Genomic DNA, 20,815 nt, shown 5'->3' with positions numbered 1-20,815 from the left:
CTTAAATCCGGGAGGCAGAGGCTGCAGTGAGCAGAGATCCCACCACTGCACTCCAGCCTGAGTGACAGATGGAGACTCCATTTCAAAAAAATAATAATAATAACAAGGCCGGGCGCGGTGGCTCAAGCCTGTAATCCCAGCACTTTGGGAGGCCGAGGCGGGTGGATCATGAGGTCAACAGATTGAGACCATCCTGGCCAACATGGTGAAACCCCGTCTCTACTAAAAATACAAAAAATCAGCTGGGCATGGTGGTGCGTGCCTGTAATCCCAGCTACTCAGGAGGCTGAGGCAGGAGAATTGCCTGAACCCAGGAGGCGGAGGTTGTGGTGAGCCAAGATCGCGCCATTGCAGTCCAGCCTGGGTAACAAGAGCGAAATTCCGTCTCAGAATAAATAAATAAATAAGTGAAGTTAGAGTCGGTTTCAACCAAAACGAGCTCTGTCCCTTAAATACATGATCTGCCTCCAACAGACAGACACCCCCAAGAAACTAGGCATGCCCTTTAGAAACCACCAATCTTACAGGACATGCCCCTTGGGAAACCAAACTGCCTCGCTGGAGGCATGTCCGATGTGAGGCCCCACCCCTTAGACTCTGCCTTAGACCTTACAGCAGGCCCTTAGAATAGGACTTAACCATCAGGGAATTGAGGAGGGGGTACCTTCAGACTATTCTGCACACTGGATTTCATTTCTGTACTGAGGGCTTATTATTATTATTATTATTATTTTTTGAGACGGAGTTTCGCTCTTGTTACTCAGGCTGGAGTGCAATGGCACGATCTCGGCTCACCGCAACCTCCACCTCCTGGGTTCAGGCAATTCTCCCGCCTCAGCCTCCTGAGTAGCTGGGACTACAGGCACGCGCCACCATGCCCAGCTAATTTTTTGTATGTTTAGTAGAGACGGGGTTTCACCATGTTGACCAGGATGGTCTCGATCTCTTGACCTCGTGATCCACCCGCCTCGGCCTCCCAAAGTGCTGGGATTACAGGCGTGAGCCACCGCGCCCGGCCAATTCTGAGCCAGGCATTGGAACTCGCTGTGGGGGTCATCCCTGCCCTCCTGGATATGTTCTGTCATGTGCGTGACAGGCATGGGGAAAAGAGGAGTCAAATAAATATAGACAATAATTTCAGATTGTCACAAGCATTCTGAAGGCAATAGGGAAGGGTGGTAAGAAAGTGAGTGGCTAGGCTATGCCACCTTAGATGGGGTGGTCCAGGTGGGCTTTTTGGTGGAGGTGGATCTGAGCCCTGAAGGGTGAGCAAGGACCAGTGAGGAGGACGCCCAAATGGACACAGAAGGCGAGTGAGCTCAGGGAGGGAAGGATGTGATAAGGTTAAGAGGTGGGTAGAGGTCCCATCGCAGTGAGCCAGGCAAGCCAAGATAAGTGCTTGGCTATGTTCTCTGGGCAATGGGAAGCAAAGTGTTCATTGAAGAGGGATGGGACCACCCTTGCACTTTACCAAGATCCCTGTGCCTAAGGAGAGGAAACGAAGCTGGAGGACACAGAGTCAGAAGACTGCAGACCAGGAGACACCTGTGGGAGTGTGAACCAGAGTGACGAGCAGAAATCACACCTGTAACCCAGCACTACGGGAGGCAGAGGCAGGAGAATCACTTGAGCCCAGGAGTTTGAGATCGGCCTAGACAATATAGTGAGACTCTGTCTCTAGTAAACATAATAAAATAAAACGAGGGCCGGGCACGGTGGCTCAAGCCTGTAATCCCAGCACTTTGGGAGGCCGAGGCGGGTGGATCACGAGGTCAAGAGATCGAGACCATCCTGGTCAACATGGTGAAACCCCGTGTCTACTAAAAATACAAAAAATTACCTGGGCATGGTGGCGTGTGCCTGTAATCCCAGCTACTCAGGAGGCTGAGGAAGGAGAATTGCTTGAACCCAGGAGGCGGAGGTTGCGGTGAGCCGAGATCGCACCATTGCGCTCCAGCCTGGGTAACAAGAGCGAAACTCCGTCTCAAAAACAAACAAACAAAAACAAACAAACTCTTGTCGAGAAACAAGGCCCGCCCCCTTCGAAGCAGGCACCGCCCCCAGGGACAAGACCCGCCCACTGCGAGACGGGCTTAGAGACAGGCTCAGCTCGGGAGATGCGCAATGGAAAGGCGCCAGCGTTGCCATGGAGATGGCCGCCGGCTAGGGAGTAAAGAATAGGGACCTCGCGAGGCTGAGGTTCCCACCCACTTCACCTGCACCGCAATCCTTTCTCTTCTGAGGCAGTAACGAGAGGGACTCATCCCATCTCCTGAGTGTCTCACAAGTGCCCGCTGCTGGGCTGGACGCTGTACCTAACGCGTCACATGGTGGCCCCATTTTATAGATGCGCTGATTGAGGCTGGGGGGCAAGGAGGGGGCCGGAGCGGGAATTTTACCCTGAGGACGATTTCAACCGCTGCAAGGCATTAATTACAAGCCAGAGGCCGGCAACTCCCACGCCTGTGTTTGGCAAGCTGATTCCTGCGTGCAGACCTTGGAGCTGAGCTGGCGTTTCCCTCGGCCACCCCGGCCTGCTTCCTTTCAGGGACGGCCTCAGATCTCAGTACCGAAGCCCAAGCCCCCCTCACTCCTCCCTGCCCTTCATTCCTTTTTATACATCCACAAATGCTTGTTAAGCCACTTGTCTGTCCCGGGCAGCCACCTGTGAGCAGAGCCGTTAAGCAGACAGGCAAAACAAGCCCCTGCCCTCGTGGAGTTTTTATTCTAGTGGGAGGGGAGATAGGCAATCCATCGGACATTCACACGTTGCCTAGCGTGTGTTCGATATATGTACCATGTTGAAAGGCCGGGCTTGGTGCCTCACGCCTGTAATTCCAGCACTTTGGGAGGCCGACGTGAGCGGATCACTTGAGGTCAAGAGTTCGAGACCAGCCTGGCCAACATGGCGAAACCTCGTCTCTACTAAAAACACAAAACCAACCAACCAACCCAGCTGCGCGTGGTGTCGGGCGCCTGTAGTCCCAGCTACTCAGGAGGCTGAGGCAGGAGAATTGTTGGACCCGGAAGGTGGAGGTTGCCTGAGCTGAGATCGTGCCATTGACTCCAGCCTGGGCAACACAGCAAGACTCTAACAATAAATAAAATAAAATAACCCTGAAAAGAAAGAAAGAAAAAAGAAAATTAAGGCAGCGAGGGCTAGAGGATGATGTAAGGCGGATAGCCTTGCTAGGAGCCGGATGAACAACACCCACCCCTCTCTATGCCTGATAAACTGTTATCAGGCAGAACACATTACTCAGCATCTGGCTCCTCCATGTGGGCTCCCCTCGCCCACTTCTGCACTCTGTCCCCAGGTCTATATTCAGCACTAGACTATGCACTCTCAGCAGCAAGCTGTGCATTTGAACCTCAGCACTAGACTATACAGCTGAACCCGCGAAAATTGAAAAATCCCGCCGAGCCTTACCCAATGGCAGCCCACCCCGTGCATCCTAGGCCAGCCCCACTCTAACCCCCATAAAACCCCCTGCCCTGAGAAGTCAGGCGTGACTTCTCTGGCCCCCTTTCCTTAGGACCACAGAACCTCGCCCGGGAGATAAATAAATCGGCATCTGATTGTTCTTATCCTGGCCTCAGTTTCCTCATTTTAAACTCGGCAGTAACCATTACAGATGACAGGAGGTTAATTTAGCTTGGGTGGACAAGACAGGTGTCTCCAGGGAGTTGTAGGAGTGAGGGACGTAAGAATCTGGATGGAAACCCTCGGCAGAGCGTTCCAGGCCGGGGCAACCCCAAGTGCGAAGGCCCTGAGTCCCTTCAGAGCGCAGAGGGCGGTGCGACACGGCGAGAGAGGTAGGAAAGGAGGGAGGGAGGCCCCGGGTCCAGGAAGCAGAGCCTTGGGGGCGGGAGCGGGCGTGGGGGTCAGAAGGGAAGCTCTGGGTTTTATTCCAGGGAGATGGGGAGCCATGGACACGAGGCTGTTGGGCTCAAGAGTGAGATGATGTGATTTCTGGGTGCTGGAGGCTGGACGGGAGGGAGGGGGGCTGGAAGCAGGAGAGCCAATGAGGAGGGGGAGACGGTGGGATTGGCAGCCTGAGTCCAGCCCTCAGCCAATCAGCGACAAGCCCCGCCCCCAGCCCGGGGAGCCGCCTTCCCAGCCGGAGGTCGCGGGGCCCAGCCCCACTCTAGCAACCTGGGCCCGAGCCCCGCCTCCTACCGGCTCCCCGCCTCGGTCTCCCCCGCATCCGGCCCAGCCTGCACGCGGGTCCCACAGGAATTTCTCTAAAACACTAATCGGATCATGTGACTCCAAAACCTTTTCAATGGCTTCTCAGTGCACTCGGAATGAGTCCAAGCTTAGCCCGGACTAGGAGGCCCGGCACGGTCGCTGGGTGCAGCTCTGGCCGCTCTCCAGCACACTGGCCTCCTTTATGGCCTTAATGCGAGACCCCCAGCCCCATCCCTCGACACGTGCTGGGGAAGCAGAGACCAGCCCCCCTTCCATGTGCTGTGCTCTCTGCTTAAAGTTTTCTTTTCTGTCACCTCCATTCCTGAACTCATTATTATTCCTCCCCCCCCCTTTCTCCTCCTCTGTCTTTCAAACCTTCAAAATATAGATGAGGCCGGGCGCGGTGGCTCAAGCCTGTAATCCCAGCACTTTGGGAGGCCGAGGCGGGTGGATCACAAGGTCAAGAGATCGAGACCATCCTGGTCAACATGGTGAAACCGCATCTCTACTAAAAATACAAAAAATTAGCTGGGCGTGGTGGCGCGTGCCTGTAATCCCAGCTACTCGGGAGGCTGAGGCAGGAGAACTGCCTGAACCCAGGAGGCGGAGGTTGCGGTGAGCCGAGATCACACCATTGCACTCCAGCCTGGGTAACAAGGGTGAAACTCCGTCTCAAAAAATATATATAATATATATAATATAATATATATATATGATAAAATAGCACACACATCCTTGATAAATACCCAAAAGAATTAACAACAGCTGTTCAAACAAAAACTTATCCACAAATGTTTATAACAACACTAATCACAATAGCCCAAAGATCGATGCAACCCCAATGTCCATCAACAAATGAATGGATAAAGAAAATGTGGGTGACAGCAGCCCTCCACATCCATGGGTTCTGTACCCTTAGATAGGAGGCTGTCAGGGACTCCATCACTCAGGGATTTGGAATCCGAGGACAGTCCTGGAACCAATCCCCTGAGGACACCGAGGGATGACTGCACTCATGAAATGGAACACTGTTCAGCCACAGAAAGGAATGAAGCACTGACTCATGCTAGTGCACGGATGAACCTTAGCGTTGTGCTGGCCGCGCGTGGTGGCTCACGCCTGTAATCCCAGTGCTTTAGGAGACCGAGGTGGGCTGGTCGTCTGAACCCAGGAGTTCAAGACCACTCTGGGCAACATGGCAAGACCCCATCTCTACCAAAAACAAAAATTAGCCCGGTGTGGTGGTGCATGCCTGTAGTCTCAGCTATCTGGGAGACTGAGGCGGGAGAATCTCTGGAACCCCAGAGGTGGTGGTTCCATTGAGCTATGATTGTGCCAATGCACCGCTGCCTGGGCGACAGAAAGACCATCTCTCGGTTTTTAAAAAGGTGGAGCAATGTCCTTTGTGGGGGAGTAGGAAAACTTTTATGCAAATTTAAGAAGCTAGTCACAAAGGAACACATGTTGTATCCTTCCACTGATATGAAATGTCCAGAATAGGTGAATTCATAGAGACAGAAAGTTGATTATTAGCTGACATGGGCCAGGGATAGAAGGGAGTGCGGGAATGACTGCTAATGGGCTTAGGGGTGTTTGGGCTGATGAAAAAGTTATGGAACTAGGCCGAGCATGCTGGCACATGCCTGTAATCCTGGTGCTTCAGGAGGCCCAGGTGGGAGGATTGCTTGAGACCAAGAGTTCAGAACAGCCTGGGCAACAAAGAAAGATCCCATATCTACAAAAAAAAAAGAAAAGAAAGAGAGGAAAGAAGGGAGGAAGGGAGGAGGGAAGGAAGGAAAGGAGAGAGAGAGAGAGAGAGAGAAGGGAGGGAGGGAGGAGGGAAGGGAGGAAGGAAGGGGGAGAGAGAGAGAGAGAGAAGGGAGGGAGGAGGGAAGGGAGGGAGGAAGGGAGAGAGAGAGAGAAGGGAGGGAGGGAGGAGGGAAGGGGGAAGGAAGGGGGAGAAAGAGAGAGAAGGGAGGGAGGAGGGAAGGGAGAAAGGAAGGGAGAGAGACAGAGAAGGGAGGGATGGAGGAGGGAAGGGAGGGAAGAAGGGAGGGAGGGAGGGAGGAAGGGAGGGAGGGAGGAAGGAAGAAAGGAAGGAAGGACGGCCAGGTGAACACCTTTAGTTTCAGCTACTCAGGGGTTAAGGTGGGAAGATCACCTGACCCCAGGAGTTTGAGGCTCCCATGAGCTATGATGTCACAGCACTCCAGCCTATGAGACAGAGTGAGACCCCCCATCTCAAAAAAAAGAAAAGGAAAGAAGTAAAGAGTTCTGGGCTGGGCGCGGTGGCTCACGCCTGTAATCCCAGCACTTTGGGAGGCCAAGGGGGGCAGATCATGAGGTCAGGAGTCCGAGACCAGCCTGGCCAACACGGTGAAACCCCATCTTTACTAAAAATACAAAAATTGGCTGGGCATGGTGGCTCATGCCTGTAATCCCAGCTACTCGGGAGGCTGAGGCAGGAGAATTGCTTGAATTGGGACCTGGGAGACAGAGGCAGAAGTGAGCAGAGACCACGCCATTGCACTCCAGCCTGGGCTACAGAGCAAGACTCTGTCTCAAGAAAAAAAAAAAAGAAGAAGAAATTCCACTTCACAGAGAGATAGAAGAAATGATAGTGGATCAGCAGGATGATTTTTTAAAAAATGATATAGGGATGGGGTCTCAGTATGTTGTCCAGGCTAGTCTTGAATTCCTGAGCTCAAGAGATCCTTCCACTTCAGCCTCTCACAGTGCTGGGATTACAGGCATTAGCCACCGTGCCCAGACTGGGAACATGCTTTTTTAAAGCACCTTGTCCATAATACCGTATTTTAAAGAATATATACCATGGAATAGAAGTTTAAAAATATTCATGGTAATAATGGGCACCAAATTCAAGATAGAAGTTATGTTTGAGATAGGAGAGGCAATCAAATTTTGGAGGGGGTAGCCCATGGGGAGTCAGTTGCATCGCTAATATTTTAGAGCTGGTAAGCAGAATATGGGTGTGTGTTTTAACTTTCTTTTGTAAAACACATATAAAATTTACAATTTTAACCATTTTAAAGCACACAGCTCAATGGCTTTAAGTAAATGTTTCACAACTATCCACAATGTTTAGTTCCAGAACTCTTTTTTTTTTTTTTTTGAAATGGAATTTCGCTGTTGTTGCCCAGGCTGGAGTGCAATGGCACGATCTCGGCTCACCGCAACCTCCACCTTCTGGGTTCAAGCGATTCTCCCACCTCAGCCTCCTGAGTAGCTGGGATTACAGGCATACACCACCACGCCCGGCTAATTTTTGTATGTTTTGTAGAGATGGGGTTTCTCCCTGTTGTCCAGGCTGGTCTTGAACTCCTGACCTCAGGTGATCTGCCCACCTTGGCCTCCGAAAGTCCTGAGATTACAGGCATGCGCCAATACACCTGGCCTCCTTTATTTTTTTGAGTGTATAACACATTTGCTCGGTTTCAAATTCAAAAAGTACAAAAGGCTGGGCACAGTGGCCAATATCTGTAATTCCACCACTTTGGGAGGCTGAAGCAGGTGGATCATTTGAGCCCAGGAGTTCTAGCCCAGCCTGGGCAACATAGGGAGACCCCCCTGTCTACAAAACATACAAAAATGAGCCAGATGTGGTGACATACTCCTGTAGTCCCAGTTACTCAGGAGGCTGAGGTGGGAGGACTGCTTGAGCCTGGAAGGTCAAGGCTGCAGTGAGCTGAGATCATGCTACTGCGCTCCCTCCAGGCAGCCTGGGCAACAGAGGGAGAGCCGGTCTCAAAAGATAGTAATAACAATAATAAAGAACAAAAGGATCGAAAGGATAGAGTGTAGTACGTTTCTGTCCTGGAAGCTAGACTATGTTGCTAGTTTCGGTATCTTCTCTCTTGCTCCAGTTCATCTGGACACAATCCCAGAACACGCGCAAGCCCAGAACAGGCTGCAGGCTGTACGTGACCTTCCTTTTTTTCCCCTACAGGTTATCACTTGGAGACTTTCCATACATTCACACAGTGAGCTTCTGTGTCCTTTTTAATGGACGCCTAGTATTCCACTGCATGGATCAGCCATGATTTATTGCTCAAATCTCCTACAGATGGTAGTTTAGCGTGTTTTCAGCCGTTTGCGGTGACGTGCGGTACCGCAGTCATTAACCTGCTACAGACATTATTTTGCATAGTTTCGAGTAGATACCGCTGAAGAGTAAATTCCTGGAATTGCTGGCTTGGTAAGACTGTTCCAACTTCTACTTGCCCCAGCTGGGTATGAAAGGACCTGTTTGCTCACAATCTCATTCACACCGTTTGGCAGGAACGTAACCTTAAACAAACAGAGTCAAGCTGTGGGTATCCTCCTGCAAAATGCCTTTCCTCCTCCACATTAGGTTTTTGAGATGTGGCCAGGTGGGTTTCATTCTGCCGATTTCAGCTGAAATGTTGCCGCCTCCAGGAAGACCTCAGGAATCACCTCCTCCCAGTGTGAGCTCAGCTCAGTGCCTTCTGTTCTCTGCATTCCCGTAGCATTTTCCTGCCTTGGAGCACACATTCCCCAACACGCACTCCACCGTGTCTGTCTGCCTTCCCCATCAGACCATGAACTCGCTGGGGACAGGGTCGAATGGCCTCTGTCTTTGCTATTGTGGCTCCAGCACCAAGGACAGCATCAGCCCATAATAGGTGTTCAGTAAACATTGGTTGCTAAGGTCCCAGGGAACATGCCTACAGGTAACACCTAACAAAAGATACGCAGGCTGGCCTGCAGCAGATAGTCAGTACATATTGGTCACTTAGGGTCAAATGACTATATGCAGGGGCTTATCACAAAGGGGAAACTGAGGCTCGAGGTGGGAGAATCCTTCACGCAGGCAGCCAAGGGAAGGCTGGAGCCGGGTTCTAATCCAGAGTGCCGGTATTTTGTGAAAATACTCCGTCACTGCTTCATTCATCTTCCTCCCCCAGCCACCCCCTCGGCTTGACACAGTGCCTGGCACAGACACGACTTGATAAATGTGTATTTGTCGAAGGAATGAATGAGTGTGTGTGTGTGTGTGTGTGTGTTGGGGAGCGGGGGGGGGCAGGGTGGGGAGCTGGATACAGCGTCCCAGGCCCCTCAGCACCCGCTGCTCTGTGGGAGCCCGGGGGACAGGCCCCCAGCCCCCTCCCCTCACAGGACCCTGTGGTGCAAACTGCCCCCCCGCTCCCCTCCCTGGGTCCCCGTCCTCCCGCTTCCGGCTTCCTAGCCAGTCTTTCCTCTTTCAGGCTCCGACGAAAGGCCGGGTTTCCGGGGGGAAGGCTTAGGCGGTGACACCGAGCCCAGCCTCCTCCTCCACCCCCCACCACACTCGGGTCCCCCCTCCCTCCCCGCCACCACCGTCCGCGTTCGGCCGGCCGTGGGGAAGGAAGAAAGGAGCCAAGGAGGCCAGGTAAGAAGCGGGCCCCAGCGACCAGGGCCGAGCCCCAGGCCCGGGGCTGAGAAATCCTCAAGGCCTGACCCGGCCCCAATTCTGCTGATCATGCCTTCCGGGAGCTGCGGGCTTGGCCCAGGGGAGACTGGCCCCGCTCTGGGACCCGGGACCCCTGAGCCCACCAGCCTCCCTCCTGGGTCCAGGGGTCCAGTCCTCAGCCGCCTCCTCCCTGGGGACTCCTGGCAGCTGGGTCCCCAGCCCGCACCGCCCCCTTGCCCTAGGAGCCCAGCCCCCTCCCCAGCCCCTCCTCCACCGGGACCCCGGAATCCACACCTTCTCCATAACAGATTCCCCAATCCGCCCCGGCCTGGACCCAGGAGTCATCCCAATCCCCAGCTCCCACCTCCCTCAGGCCCAAGAGTCTGGGCCCCCAGCCCCCTCCCAAGTCAGACCAGAAGTCTGAGCCCTCCTACTCCCGGGCCTCTCCCAGCCCCTGGCGTCTGGGCACAGGCTCCATTTCCGGGGCCTACTGGCTTCGAATCCCACCCCTCCACTCAGGCCCCACGGGCTGTGTCCCAGCCCCTCCCGAAACGTTCAGCCTGGCCGGGGGGCCTGGAGCAGAAGCGGGTCACTGACTTTGCCCCCTCTGTGCCTCTCCCCTGTCTCACTCCCTCTGTGTCTGTCTCGGTCTCCCCAGCCTCCAACCCACCGCTGCTCTCCTGACCGCTCTGCTTGCACCCTCTCTGCCTCTGGGTCTCCAAGTCTCTTTGTTTCCTCTTCTCTGTGTCTCTGTCTCTCTGCTGGGTGCTCCTCGCTCTCCTCCCTCTCTTCTCTGCTCTGCGGTTCACCACCCTGCCTTTCTGTGTCTCCTGGTCTCTGTCCATTTGCACTTGTCTGTGTCTCCCATCTCTGCCTTCCCCTGTCTCTGTTCCCTGCTCTGTGTCTGATCTCTGTCTTTCTTCCTATCTCCCCATCTCTGCCTCCTCGCCTCCGTGTCTCTCACCTTTGTCTCTGTCTCAGATCTCTCTCCCCTGGCTGAATACCTGGCCCTCTCTGCCTCTTTATCTCCGACTGTCTGTCTCTGCTTCTCTCTCTGCCACACCCCACGCACTTCTCTTTATCTCTGCCCCCTTCCCATCTCTCCCTCTCTGCCCACAGGCATGGATCCGCAGCCTCCTCCACCTGCCCAGGGCAGCCCACCTCACCGTGGCCGAGGCCGTGGCCGTGGCCGAGGCCGTGGTCGAGGCCGTGGCCGTGGCAGGGGGGGCGCTGGAGCTCCTCGGGCGCCCCTGCCCTGCCCCACCTGCGGCCGCCTCTTCCGCTTCCCCTACTACCTCTCCCGGCACCGGCTGAGCCACTCGGGGCTCCGGCCCCACGCCTGCCCGCTGTGCCCCAAGGCCTTCCGCCGGCCGGCCCACCTCTCCCGCCACCTGCGGGGCCACGGGCCCCAGCCCCCGCTGCGCTGTGCCGCCTGCCCCCGCACCTTCCCGGAGCCCGCCCAGCTCAGGCGCCACCTGGCTCAGGAGCACGCGGGCGGCGAGGTCGAGCTGGCCATCGAGAGGGTGGCCAAGGAGGGGGCCGAGTCCAGCTGGGGCCCGCAGGACGAGGGCGCGGAGCAGCCCACCACTGCTGCGGCGGGGGCCGCGGAGGAGGAGGCGGCCACAGCGTGGCCTGAGACGTGGCCTGCGGGGGAGCCGGCCACGCTGGCTGCGCCCACCAGCACCGCGGAGCCCCGAGAGTCGGAGTCAGAGGAGGCCGAGGCCGGGGCCGCAGAGCTGAGGGCCGAGCTAGCGCTGGCGGCTGGGCGGCAGGAGGAGAAACAGGTGCTGCTCCAGGCGGACTGGACACTGCTGTGCCTGCGCTGCCGCGAGGCCTTCGCCACCAAGGGCGAGCTCAAGGCGCACCCGTGTCTGCGCCCCGAGGGCGAACAGGAGGGTGAAGGGGGGCCCCCGCCGCGCCCCAAGCGACACCAGTGCTCCATCTGCCTCAAGGCCTTCGCCAGGCCCTGGTCCCTGTCGCGCCACCGGCTGGTCCATTCCACCGACCGCCCTTTCGTGTGCCCAGACTGCGGCCTGGCCTTCCGCCTCGCCTCCTACCTCCGCCAGCACCGCCGCGTCCACGGCCCACTCAGCCTGCTGGCCCCGCTGCCCGCGGCGGGCAAGAAGGACGACAAGGCCTCGGGGGCACGGAACTCAGCGAAGGGGCCAGAGGGGAGCGAGGGGGCGGAGTGCGGGGGTGCCTCGGAAGGCGGAGGAGGCGGGCAGAACGGAGGCGACGCCGCCCAGGCCCGGCCCCCGGCCGGGGAGCCGCGCTTCTGGTGCCCGGAGTGCGGCAAAGGGTTCAGGCGCCGCGCGCACCTGCGGCAGCACGGGGTGACCCACTCGGGAGCGCGCCCCTTCCAGTGCGTGCGCTGCCAGCGGGAGTTCAAGCGCCTGGCCGACCTGGCGCGCCACGCACAGGTGCACGCGGGGGGCCCTGCCCCGCACCCCTGCCCGCGCTGCCCGCGCCGCTTCTCGCGCGCCTACAGCCTCCTGCGCCACCAGCGCTGCCACCGCGCAGAGCTGGAGAGGGCCGCCGCGCTGCAGGCACTGCAGGCCCAGGCCCCGCCGTCGCCGCCACCGCCGCCGTCTCTGAAGACCGAGCAGGAGGAAGAAGGGCTCCCACTGCCTCTCGCAAACATTAAGGAAGAGCCGCCCTCTCCGGGGACCCCACCCCAGTCCCCGCCGGCTCCCCCTGTCTTTCTCAGCGCCTCCTGTTTCGACAGCCAAGACCACTCAGCCTTTGAGATGGAGGAAGAAGAGGCAGACAGCAAGGCTCACCTGCGCGGGCTGGGGGGCCTGGCCTCCTGACCTCCGCTGTCCTGCCCTCTGCCACTCCGCCTGAGCTCCTGTTTGCAGAATGGAGGAGGGAAGTTGAAGGAGCCGCCTCCTCTGTCCACCCACCTGTCCCCTTCACGCCCTTGACACTAAGGAGTAGGGGAGCCCGGACTGCCCCTCACTCCCCATGGTCTGTCCCCAGAACCCCCGATGCTGGTTAGGAACCGCTCACCCCAACATGTGTCTTAAGTCAGGACGACTTGGGAAAAAAGGCGGCGGACAGTTGGCCAGAGGGATGGAGACTGGTGGGGACGTCCCCGCCTGCCTGTCCCCCGTTACACACACTGGACACCATCACCTCTTCGGAACTTCGAGACCCTGGGGGTTCCCAGTGAGCAAAGATCTGTCCTGGTCCCTTTGTCTGTCTGTGAATAAATGTGAGTTCGTGAAATCCGAGAGAGCGAGGTATTCTCTGGAGGTGGGGGCAGGCTGGGGGCGCTGGGGCGAGTTAGGATTTGTCCAGCGGACCCTGAGCTCAGGTTCAGAGCAGGAAGAAGACAGAGGCATCCGAGAATACGTGGCCCTCAACCAGGCAAGAAGCTGGTGAAGCCTGGGTTCACAAGAAACGGGAAGGTGACATGACAGATAAGCGTCTCCCCTGCCCTGTGGAATCTCTGAGCGTGTTATTATTCACTCAGTCTCTACCGAACCCTGCTCTGTGCCGGCGGTGGGACTAGGCCCTGAGAAGGAGGCCAATGCCGTCCTCTGAAGGAGCTAGAGTTGTAGCCCTGCATTGTCCAACATAACTTTTTTTTCCCTAGAAAAGTTCCCCTAATTTTTCTTCCCTCACTTTGTTGCCCAGGCTGCTGCGCTGTGGTGCAGTCGTAGCGCACTGCAGTCTGAAACTCCAAGACCCAAGCGGTCCCCTTGCCTCAGCCTCCCTGGTGCATGCCACCACACCCAGCTGATTGTTTACCTTTTTGTTGAGATGGAATCTTGCCCAGTCTGGGAGAACTTTGTGTGATGATGGGATACTCTGCATCTTCACTGTCCAGTATGGTATCCGGCAACCACACGTGGCGATTTCCATTTAAATTTAGAATGCAGAAATGTCAAGTCATTAAGATGAAATAAATGTAAAAGTTCGGTTCCTCAGTCACACTTTTTTGCTCACCCAGGCTGGAGTGCAGTGGCACAATCTCGGCTCACTGCAACCTCCACCTGTTCGGTTGGAGTGATTCTCCTGCCTCAGCCTCCTGAGTAGCTGGGATTACAGGCACGCGCCACCATGCCCAGCTAATTGCTGTATTTTTAGTTAGAGATGGGGATTCGCCATGTTGGCCAGGCTGGTCTTGAGCTCCTGACCTCAGGTGATCCACATACCTCAGCCTCCCCAAGTGCTGGGATTACAGGTATGAGCCACTACACCTGGCCTCAGTCACACTATTTCAAGGGCCAAAGAACCTCACGTGGCTGGTGGCTGCCATATTTGACAGCACAGATCTAGAACTTACATCATTGAAAAACGTCCTGCAGAATGCAATGCAGCAGCAGGTATAAGGGCTACCGAGATAGACCGCCAGATAGCATGATGGCAGAGCAGGACGCGGAGTCAGCGCTTCTCCGGGGAGGCCGTGTTTGGTTTGAATGAAGATGGAGGGAACCTGGTGTAAGAAAGAAGCATCCGTGAGAAGAAAACACCAGGCAAAGAAAAAACAAGGACAAAGGCTAGGAGGTGGGTGGGTGCTACACGTTTTTTGGTTTTTGTGGGTTTTTTTTTGTTGTTGTTGTTTGTTTTTTGAGACAGGGTCTTGCTCTATTGCCCAGGCTGGAGTGCAGTGGCACAATCATAGCTCAATGCGGCCTTGTCCTCCTGGCTCAAGGGATTCTCCCTCCTTGGCCTCCCAAAGTGCTGGGATTCGTAGCATGAGCCACTGCACCTGGCCATTACTACATATTTTAGAGACTGTAAGTAATTGGAGGTGGGGTGGGAAGTTTCCATCTCTACACATCTTCCGGTTGCGTTCCTTTTTCACTCGTTTATTTAGGTGCTAGGAATGGAAGGAAGAGGTATACCTGTCAGCTCATCTCCCTTAAATAGCTTTCTCTCTCCTTCTCTTGACACCCTGCCTTCCCCCAGCACCTTCAATGGTTCTCTCTTGCCCTACGCAAATAATGACATTGACCACTTGGGCATCTGGACACCCTTAAGAAACAGCAAGGAAGGCCGGGCGTGGTGGCTCAAGCCTGTAATCCCAGCACTTTGGGAGGCCGAGGCGGGTGGATCACAAGGTCAAGAGATCGAGACCATCCTGGTCAACATGGCAAAACCCCGTCTCTACTAAAAATACAAAAATTAGCTGGGCACGGTGGCGCGTGCCTGTAATCCCAGCTACTCAGGAGGCTGAGGCAGGAGAATTGCCTGAACCCAGGAGGCGGAGGTTGCAGTGAGCCGAGGTCGCGCCATTGCACTCCAGCCTGGGTAACAAGAGCGAAACTCCGTCTCAAAAAAAAAGAAAAAAAAAGAAAAAAAGAAACAGCAAGGAAGGGGCAGAGCCTCTCCTTTTTCCGGGACAACAAACTGAGGCTCAGAGAGGGAAGATGTGTCCCCCAGTGTGACAATGATCCTAGATGGATCAAGCCAGGAAGGGAAGCCAGAAGGATGGTGGTTGAGGATCAAGGTGGGAGAGGATGACCACTTGGAATGGTTCCACCTTCAGTGATTTCATACATCTTGGCTGAGCCCTGAGCACTGTGCCAGCTTGTACGTCTCAATATGGGTTAGCTTGTCTGATTTTTTTTTAAACAGGCCCTCACTTTGTTGCCCAGGCTGGAGTGCAGTGGGATAATCATAGCTCACTGCAGCCTCCATCTCTTGGGCTCAAGTGATCCTCCCGCCTCAGCCTCTGCAGTAGCTAGGACTACAAGTGCGTATCACCGTGCTTGGCTGATTTTAAATTTTTCTCTTTGTAGAGACGAGGTCTCACTATGTTGCCCAGGCTGGTTTCCAACTCCTGGTCTCAAGTGATCCTCCCCACTCAGCCTCCCGAAGTGCTGGGATTACAGTTGTGAGTCACTGCACCTGGCCTACCCCGACTGTTTATCACTGAGTTTAAGCCCAGTGCTGGATGTTGGGGCTAGTATTTGATGACACCACCTGGGCACCCTTGTGACACCAGCAGTCCAGCTCAGGAGATGAATAATAACCAAATATTGGCCCGAATTAATTAGGGTTACCAAATGAGACTGGTTCCCCAAAGAACTAGCTCCTACAGGAAACTATAACCAAGCCTCAAGTGTTGGGGGGATGGGAGGCTCAAGTCTGCTTTTATTACATCAAAGCCACTCCCTCCTCAGGAAGCTTCAGTGGCTCCCTATTACCATATCCAAATGTAGGCTCCTATTTAGTGAGAGCCTACCACAGCCAGACACCTGATCCATACAATATCATGGACAAAACCCATCAAACGAGAAAATTATATAGCTCCATTTATAAAAGGGCCAAACTGGGGCTTCAAGCAAATAAGCCATCTGTCCCACTTTAGTAATCGCTCCTACAAAATGAACCTTGCGTATTAAATGACTTACTTCATGGAAAGGGCCGAAGACAGTGCTTGGGGTTGGCAAGAAGTTGTTGTTGGCTGTGCACGGTGGCTCAGGCCTGTAATCCCAGCACTTTGGGAGGCTGAGGTGGGTGGATCATCTGAGGTCAGGAGTTCGAGACCAGCCTGGCCAACATGGTGAAACCTCGTCTCTATTAAAAATACAAAAATTTAGCCAAGAGTGGTGGCAGGTGCCTATGATCCCAGTTACTGGGGAGTCTGAGGCAGGAGAATCACTTGAATCCAGGAGGCGGAGGTTGCAGTGAGCCGAGATCATGCCACTGCACTCTAGCCTGGGTGACAGAACTAAAAAAAAAAAAAAAAAAAAAGTTGCTGCTGTTGCTACGTTAACTATTATTCTCCCTGGCTGGTACGTACATGATCTCAGTGAATCCTCACCACTCTACTGGGAGACAGGAAACACCCTCTCCATTTTCCAGATGTAGAGAGGAAGTCCCTTGTCCAAGATATCATGGTTACAAATGGGCAGACCTGGTACTTGAACCCTTACCCAGGCCAGTCTTACCCTCCCATCAGCTCCCACCACACAGCCCACTCTCAAGCCCCTTCCTACACACATCTTGGTCTCCAGGACCCATGGGCTCCTCTGCCCTGTGGGTTTGCCCACCCTTCCCCATGCAGATCCGCCGTCTCGGGAGGGACACACTTTCAGAACAAACTACAGAATTGGCAAAGAGAAGGCGGCCTCAGACAGAGAGCCCAGAGTTTTCACTGTGCAGGTGGAAAAACTGAGGCCAGATGCATAGGACAGACACAGAGAATGATTAACCGAATGTCGTGATTACCGAAGGAGTCGTGGTCATGCAGGGAACACGACCTGTCATTTGTCTTTCACTGTGCTGACGGCTTTACACGTGACCGCAACCATGTTTGTCAACAATTAGGAACCCACTTCTCCAGTGTTCACCCTATGTCTGTTTCAAGGGTGTTACATAGATTAGTCCATTTAATCCTCACAATAGCCCCATAAAATAGATACTGTTACTGGCTCTGTTTGCTGTTCTGGATTTTCATAAACAGCTTTATTGAGGTATCATTTACACGCCATAGACTTCATCCATTTGCTCGTACAAGTCGATTTATATCTATATCTATATCTATATCTATATCTATATCTATATCTATATCTATATCTATATCTATCTATATCTATATCTATATCTATCTATATCTATATCTATATCTATATCTATATCTATATCTATATCTATCTATATCTATATCTATATCTATATCTATATCTATATCTATCTATATCTATATCTATATCTATATCTATCTATATCTATATCTTTATCTATATCTATCTATATCTATATCTATATCTATATCTATCTATATCTATATCTATATCTATATCTATATCTATATCTATATCTATCTATATCTATCTATATCTATATCTATATCTATATCTTTATCTATATCTATCTATATCTATATCTATATCTATCTATATCTATATCTATATCTATCTATATCTATATCTATATCTATATCTATATCTATATCTATCTATCTATATCTATATCTATATCTATATCTATATCTATATCTATCTATATCTATATCTATATCTATCTATATCTATATCTATATCTATATCTATATCTATATCTATATCTATCTATATCTATATCTATATCTATATCTATATCTATATCTATCTATATCTATATCTATATCTATATCTATATCTATCTATATCTATATCTATATCTATATCTATCTATATCTATATCTATATCTATATCTATATCTATATCTATATCTATCTATATCTATCTATATCTATATCTATATCTATATCTTTATCTATATCTATCTATATCTATATCTATATCTATATCTATATCTATCTATATCTATATCTATCTATATCTATATCTATATCTATATCTATCTATATCTATATCTATATCTATATCTATCTATATCTATATCTATATCTATATCTATCTATATCTATATCTATATCTATATCTATATCTATATCTATATCTATATCTATATCTATCTATATCTATATCTATATCTATATCTATATCTATCTATATCTATATCTATATCTATATCTATATCTATCTATATCTATATCTATCTATATCTATATCTATATCTATATCTATATCTATATCTATATCTATCTATATCTATATCTATATCTATCTATATCTATATCTATATCTATATCTATATCTATATCTATCTATATCTATATCTATATCTATATCTATATCTATATCTATCTATATCTATATCTATCTATATCTATATCTATATCTATATCTATATCTATATCTATCTATATCTATCTCTATATCTATATCTATATCTATATCTATCTATATCTATATCTATATCTATCTATATCTATATCTATATCTATATCTATATCTATATCTATCTATATCTATATCTATATCTATATCTATATCTATCTATATCTATATCTATATCTATATCTATATCTATATCTATCTATATCTATATCTATCTATATCTATCTATATCTATATCTATATCTATATCTATATCTATCTATATCTATATCTATATCTATATCTATATCTATCTATATCTATATCTATATCTATATCTATATCTATATCTATCTATATCTATATCTATATCTATATCTATATCTATCTATATCTATATCTATATCTATATCTATATCTATCTATATCTATATCTATATCTATATCTATATCTATATCTATCTATATCTATATCTATATCTATATCTATCTATATCTATATCTATATCTATATCTATATCTATCTATATCTATATCTATATCTATATCTATATCTATCTATATCTATATCTATATCTATATCTATATCTATATCTATATCTATATCTATCTATATCTATCTATATCTATATCTATATCTATCTATATCTATATCTATATCTATATCTATATCTATATCTATATCTATCTATATCTATATCTATATCTATATCTATATCTATCTATATCTATCTATATCTATATCTATATCTATATCTATATCTATATCTATCTATATCTATATCTATATCTATCTATATCTATATCTATATCTATCTATATCTATATCTATATCTATCTATATCTATATCTATATCTATATCTATATCTATATCTATCTATATCTATATCTATATCTATATCTATATCTATATCTATCTATATCTATATCTATATCTATCTATATCTATATCTATATCTATATCTATATCTATATCTATATCTATCTATATCTATATCTATATCTATATCTATAGAGAGAGACAAAGTCTCGCTCTGTGACCCAGGCTGCAATGCAGTGGCACAATTTTGGCTCACGACAACCTCCTCCTCTCAAGTTCAAGCAATTATCTGCCTCAGCCTCCAGAGTAGCTGGGACTACAGGTGCCTGCTACCACACCCTGCTAAATTTTTTTGTATTTTTAGTAGAGACGGGGTTTCACCATCTTGGCCAGGCTGGTCTTGAACTCCTGACCCCGTGATCTACCTGCCTCAGCCTCCCAAAGTGCTGGGATTACAGGCGTGAGCCACCGCACCTAGCCAATTTTTAATAAATGTACTGAGTTGTGCCATATCAGCACAATCCAATTTTAGAATATTTCCAGGCTGGGTGTGGTGGCTCAGGTCTGCAATTCCTGCACTTTGGGAAGCCAAGGTGGGAGGATCACTTGAAGCCAACAGTTGGAGACCAGCCTGGGCACCAAAGCAAGACCCTGTCTCTACAAAACACTGAAAAAAATTAGCTAGGTGTGATGGTGAATCCCAGTTGCTTGAGAGGCTGAGGTGGGAGGACTGCTTGAGCCCAGGAGGTGAAGGCTGCAGTGAGCTAGAATCTCACTGCACTCCAGCCAAGGCCACAGAACAAGATCCTGTCTCTAAGAAACAATAATAAATAAACTAATGAATTAATCAAAACTTTAAAAAAAGAACATTTCAATCACCCCAAAAAGACATCCTGTGCCTGTTTTTTTTTTTGAGACGGAGTTTCGCTCTTGTTACCCAGGCTGGACTGCAGTGGCATGATCTCGGCTCACCGCCACCTCCGCCTCCTGGGTTCAGGCAATTCTCCTGCCTCAGCCTCCCGAGTAGCTGGGACTACAGGCACACGCCACCATGCCCAGCTAATCTTTGTATTTTTAGTAGAGACGGGGTTTCACCATGTTGACCAGGATGGTCTCGATCTCTTGACCTTGTGATCCACCCGCCTCGGCCTCCCAAAGTGCTGGGATTACAGGCGTGAGCCACGGCGCCCGGCCTCATCCTGTGCCTGTTAATAGTGATTTCCCATTTCCACCCTCAGCTCCAGGCAACCACTCCGCTATTTCGTGTCTGTGGATGAACCTATTCTAGACATTGCATATAAATGGAACGCGCCATATGTAGCTTTGGGGACTGCTTTCCTCCTCCTAGCAGAATGCCTTCAAGGCCCGTTCACACTGTAAATTGTGTCAGTTCAGTACTTACTTCCTTTGTTGTTCTTGCTGCTGCTGCTGTTGAGACAGGGTCTCACTCTGTTGCCCAGGCTAGAGTCCAGTGGCACCACCATGGCTCATTGCAGCTTAACCTCAAGTGACCCACCCGTCCCAGTTTCCTGAGTAGATGGGACCACAGGGCACACAGCTGCACCTGTCTAATATTTTTATTTCTTGTAGAGATGGGGTCTCACTATGTTGCCCAAGCTGATCTTCAACTTCTAGGCTCAAGCAGTCCTCCCACCTTGATCTCCCAAAGTGCTGGGATCAAAGGCATGAGCTATTGCACCCACCCTCTTT

At 50.6% G+C, this 20,815-nt stretch overlaps 1 protein-coding gene across 2 annotated transcripts; it reads left to right on the top strand.

The window, feature by feature from the left end:
• Nucleotides 1–9,523: 9,523 nt before the first annotated feature.
• On the top strand, nt 9,524–12,851 carry ZNF579 (zinc finger protein 579). Of its 2 annotated transcripts, none has more exons than XM_035285115.3 (2): nt 9,524–9,602; nt 10,743–12,851. In XM_035285115.3, exon 2 carries the CDS (start codon nt 10,745–10,747, stop codon nt 12,431–12,433), a length of 1,689 nt encoding a protein of 562 aa, XP_035141006.1. In that variant the 5' UTR covers nt 9,524–9,602; nt 10,743–10,744; the 3' UTR covers nt 12,434–12,851. The 2 variants fall into 2 exon arrangements, with proteins under 2 accessions (XP_035141006.1, XP_035141005.1); XM_035285114.3 differs by having other exon boundaries at nt 10,282–12,851.
• The last annotated feature ends 7,964 nt before the right edge of the window (nt 12,852–20,815 follow it).

This window comes from Callithrix jacchus, chromosome 22, assembly GCF_049354715.1.
Source record: "Callithrix jacchus isolate 240 chromosome 22, calJac240_pri, whole genome shotgun sequence".
In the NCBI taxonomy this organism is placed as follows: Eukaryota; Metazoa; Chordata; class Mammalia; order Primates; family Cebidae; genus Callithrix; species Callithrix jacchus.
Note: the sequence above shows the minus strand (reverse complement) of the source record. Positions and strands in the feature narration are given on the sequence as shown.